Raw genomic sequence first — 5125 nt, forward strand, 5'->3', positions numbered from 1 at the left:
TACAAGGTTACGGTGCGAGAAATAGATTAAAATTGAAAATATATTCATAATCGCAAAAGTATGAGCTGATGTGTGAATATTCGATGGGCTGACGCAATCTCTTGCATCATCATGTCATGCTCCGAAACATTACTAAGCACAAATTTCAATATCATTCGATGCATGTCCTATCTCGTCATTGTATGTTCTGTGTTCCGGAAGCAAAGTTCATATATATATTTTTTTTTTTCTATTTCATGTTAACTCAACCCATCCCACCACTCATATATGTCAATTTTAGAAGTGGATACTGATTCGAAAACTAATTTTTCGTATTCTTTCAAAATTTGAAGAAAAAAATTGAATCAACAGATTGAATTGACATCTGAAAGCAAATTGAATTGAGCTAAAGCGGTGCCATGATACGTTGTAAAGTTCTGGAATATTGACCAACTGCATCAATTACCAAATTCCGCAAGTTATTCCACTTTGCAAAAATGTGAATTAGCTTTTGGAATTTCGTAATCGGTTGAGATGACTCTCAAGTATGATATAACAGCTTTGAACAACGCATAAACATTATTTTAACAAAAGTTTTAAAACTATCTATGATGTTATTCCTTTACTCTGATCACTACCATTTTGATTCGGCATTCTCTTAGCAGGGGAATCTATTATATAACTTTTATAAATTGTAATTGCCCAATAGACTGCCATTGAATGATATAAAATATCGTCAGATGAATTTTAACTTGTTTTTCATCACCCCTCCCCCATTTTAAAAGTTTTCTAATTGATTTCAAATCATATTTGAAAGCGGCCTAATGGAATGAACGAAACTCTATGAAAATATTTTCGAATTATTATCGTCTCCTTGATAATCGAATATAAAAAAAAAACTATCAACAATAATAAAAATAATAAAAAAAGCTGGATGAAATCACTTATATTTTTCTCGATACATTGAGCATTTCGAAGTGACGAAAAAGATCCATTCCATGGATATGATGGATATAACAATATTGTATAGCAACACATTAGTCTTTCGCACATTTGAATGGTCTTTTTTTCGCCATAATTTCATTGTGGTTCACAGTGTCTAATGTGATGGACCCAAACAAAAGCAAAGATTTTTTTTCTTCTTCTCCAATGCTATGAAACCATACCGATGAATGTTAAAATATATCCAAAAGAAAAATTGAAACTTTTCCCAGAAGATTGACTATTTTAATGCTCATAACCGAACATAAAATATCCTTGTATTTACGAACGCGCTATCAGTTACCCTTGCATAAATATTTATAATAGTCCCAGCCTCAGATTTTATTGTCCATCAAAAGTTTTTGGCCGAATACTTTGTTTAATGGTCTGACTGTATGTCTTATATGGTTGGAGTTAGCATTTGTTGGATAAAAATTCTGTCATACTTTCCTATAATCGTACTCATGAGTGCACTTCCTGCTGAAAGCCATTTTCGTGGTTTCAAATTATGGCCACATAATTTTGCATGAAAAGTTTTACGAAAAAGAAAAAAAAATAACTTAAACGTCAAATACATTCTTTTATGGACCGTAAAAAAATATGATAAATTTGAATATTGCAGTTTTCATTAGTCGCTGTGATATTAAAGAAACAAAAACACGATACCAAAAAATCATATGCTAAATATTGGGGCATATATAGTCAAACCGGGCTGAGTGTAGCCATTTAAATGCGTATATCGGTGGTGTGAACGCATTACGGTTTAAATTATTCAATCGTTATTTGTTTCGTTCAAAATATAGATTCGAGCAAGTATCGGACTATTGATGATTCAAAGTAGTTTTTCTTTTTTTTATTGATTATATATCCATACCAGACAATACCGTTCAAGTAATAAACTTTACAATGGCTATTTTTTTATTTTTTTTATTGCATCCAGTTGAACTATCCATTTCGAAATGTTAACAAACCAAAAATAATAAAAGTAATAACGCATCGGAGATTAAATGTTTTTAAAGAATTAAAAGATCATGCAAAGTGTGTGTGTTTATTCGATATTCAAATCAAAAGACGATTAATATATTGGTTACTATGCATTGAATTGCAAATTTTATTGGATATTTCTCTCTTGATATTAATTTGCTGCTACACTGAATTTATTCAACCACGATAAAATAGTGCTGAAAATTTTTGCGAGATCGACGCAATCATCCATATCGATCAGTTTTTGTTGATAACTGGTTCCGTACCAAGTTTTAACTTTCTTGATGGAATAAACTTGTATATTGGCTGCCTGGAATACTGGAATTGAATCGTTGAGCCAGGCACAGTTCAGTTTATTTTCACCAAGATAGATGGTACGCAAATTTGGGAACCAAGTGGGCAATGAATTAATATATTCGATAATGGTGAATTGATTCTCCTCCAAACTTAGCACTTCCAATTGACGAAAGTATGCTAGTTGTCGAAGTACATCTGGATTGGCGAGTTTATTTTTACCGATATAGAGTTCTCGCAATGGTGAATTTGATGTTGGCATTGGTATACTGGCAGCGGCTTCGGGCGGTGTAACAGTTAATGCTGAAATCGGTGTTGGAAATTTGAAACCGCTATTCGTTAGCAACAATATTTCAAGCTTCGGTAATTGTGCCAACGCTTCCAAATTGATGTCGTCGATTTTTTTATTTGATGTTAAATTCAGAAATTTCAATTCGTTTAAAGAATACAACGATGCACCGATGTGAGTTAGTTTATTTTCACCGAAATCAACATAGGTCAATGGCGGTGATTGTTTTGGGAGTAGGCCGAATAAATGGTCTGGGAGCAATTTTACATCGTTATAATTACAGTTTAAAATTTGAAGTTTTGGCAAATTGAATGTACCATCGCCAATCGTTTTGATTTTGTTGTGATTCAAATCGAGCATCAACAAATTCGGTAAACCATAAAATGTGAATGCATCGATCAAAGCCAAACGATTGAACGACAAATCGAGCCGTTTCAAATTACTCAAACCATTGAATGCCATACTATCAATGGTGGCAATGAGATTTCCGGATAAATCTAACTCTTCAAGTGATTTGGCCAATGCAAATGCCGAATAAGGGATTGTTGTTAGTTTATTTCCTTTTAAATTGAGCAGCTTTAGATTTGATGCGTACAACAAATCGGTGGCTGTTAACGTAGCCACTGATGCATAATTAGCCATCACGATTTCCTGTAAATTCGGAAAAACGGCCCAAATAATCGGCGGAATGTGATCCAAATTGGTCATTGCTCTCAATTCAAAACGTGTTACATTCACCAATTCACTGCTATTGACGATGCTCAACGTGTAACCGGGCAGTAAATAGATTGGTGTTGCAATGTAACAAGTTGTCGGCTCAGCAACGGTAATTGTACATTGGACTTCTTGCGGTAATGCTTGTGCTTGGTATGTTACAACCAATAGACACACCATCCACGTGAACAACGACCTAGGTAGATATAAATACAGTAATTAAATGAATGAAATTAAATGGAAACACGAAATGTACGAAATGAAATTATGACTAGTGCCGGACATTTTCATAAAACGTTCAAGAAAATTCATGCTAAATTGAATTCAATACCAATGGTTAACAAATTGTAAATTATAAAATTGGATTTCAATTTGAATAAAATTAGAACATTCTACTTTACAAATTATGCGTTTCTCAATGTGATTGGAAAATTTATAAATAAAAATATTCGGGTCCATTAATTAATAAAATTTCACTATAATTTGGTCTTTAACTTAACGAATCTAGTAATTATTTCAATAATTACCTCGTCTTCGACATGATGCACATATAATAATCAATCGAATGCTGCTTCCTCTTAATTTAACACCTAAAATGCTACTAACGGTCCAATCCAATATGTGCTGACACTTTTAATGCTTAATTTTTTCAACAAACTGATAATATTGTATTAAATTGATACCACTGGCAGAGAGTTTTTTTCTTCTAATTGTCGAATAAAAAAAAAACTGTTTACTCGATGTGATGATAATCATTTCACTTTGTGAATAGTCACAAATATCTCAATTTTTGGCTGTAATGAAAACAAGATCATGTAAGCATAAGTTCAGCCTCACCAACGTTGAACTCGAATTATTATCACAAAAATCACCATCTAAGTGGAATGAACAAAACTTATTTTTATACATTTCGTCGGCAGATTGAAAACATTTAGAAAGTGAATGTCAGGCAGGCCAAATAATCTCACCGATAAGCAAAAACGGTTGAATGTCAATTTTGATGTAATATTTGAGATGATTTCATTTCGACAAGGACACACAACTTAGAAACAACTAATTTATTCCGTGACAGATATGAACTCGATGAGATTGCATTTATCAGTGTTTACGCACTAATTAGAAGCGCAACAAATGAATCAACAAAATACACAAAAAAAATATATAAATCTTGATAGATTCATTAAATTTATGTTTGCTTTCATGTTCATTTGACATAATATTCTTTCACTATCAAACGAAATTTTTCCAACTGAATTTATACGATGAAAAAAAAAATACAACATTTAAAACTCAACTGGTGAAAAAAAATACCGAACAATTTTGAAAACTTATTCACTATGCTGCAGACGAAATTTGGCCATAATTCATATTGAACACTGTCTTAATGATGCTAGTAAAATGCAAGGGCATACTATTCGTAGATATGAGCAAAATGTTCAAATCATGTGGATCGGAGAGATAAAATTTCGAGCCTCAAAACAGAAAAAGATAGCAGGCCAATGTATTGGAAATGCGATCTATTCAAAATGTAAAGTAAATTTTCTTTCGAATTCTTAATAGAAAGATATATATTTTTTTTAAACATACACATACATTTTGGAGAATATTGTTATTCAGAACAAAGCCTCAATCGATTACAGAAGGTACTTTGTTCTATTTTCTCACAGAAAATTGCTTTTGACATAATATAAACTGGTATAGTAATATTGCTTATTATGATTGTAAAGGTGATAATTTGAATGGAACTGATGTTTGGCATGTTCTATCGAGTCGACGTTTAATGACAACAACATGACATTTATCTATGCCTCGAATAATATTCACGCACCACGACGGAATAATCGATAACATGTTATAAATCGCGACTTAGCAAAAATTCCAATG

The 5125-nt window shown here is 32.2% G+C and overlaps 1 protein-coding gene across 1 annotated transcript; it reads right to left on the reverse strand.

Annotated features, from left to right (window-relative positions):
* Positions 1 to 2039: 2039 nt before the first annotated feature.
* LOC116352156 (leucine-rich repeats and immunoglobulin-like domains protein 1) lies at positions 2040 to 3901 on the reverse strand. The gene is made up of 2 exons (XM_031784515.1): positions 3769 to 3901; positions 2040 to 3437 (listed from the first exon to the last, which is right to left on the reverse strand). Exons 1-2 carry the CDS (start codon positions 3789 to 3791, stop codon positions 2096 to 2098), a joined length of 1365 nt encoding a protein of 454 aa, XP_031640375.1. The 5' UTR covers positions 3792 to 3901; the 3' UTR covers positions 2040 to 2095.
* Between the last annotated feature and the right edge of the window lie 1224 nt (positions 3902 to 5125).

Source organism: Contarinia nasturtii, unplaced genomic scaffold (genome assembly GCF_009176525.2).
Source record: "Contarinia nasturtii isolate CC-2019 unplaced genomic scaffold, AAFC_CNas_1.1 Cnas_scaffold_187, whole genome shotgun sequence".
Taxonomy (NCBI): Eukaryota; Metazoa; Arthropoda; class Insecta; order Diptera; family Cecidomyiidae; genus Contarinia; species Contarinia nasturtii.

Coding starts and splice junctions, on each gene's coding strand:
- LOC116352156 (XM_031784515.1), bottom strand. CDS start 3,791: ATGTGCATCATGTCGAAGACGAG. Junction 3,438..3,768: donor TGCATCATGTCGAAGACGAG/GTAATTATTGAA, acceptor ATATCTACCTAG/GTCGTTGTTCACGTGGATGG.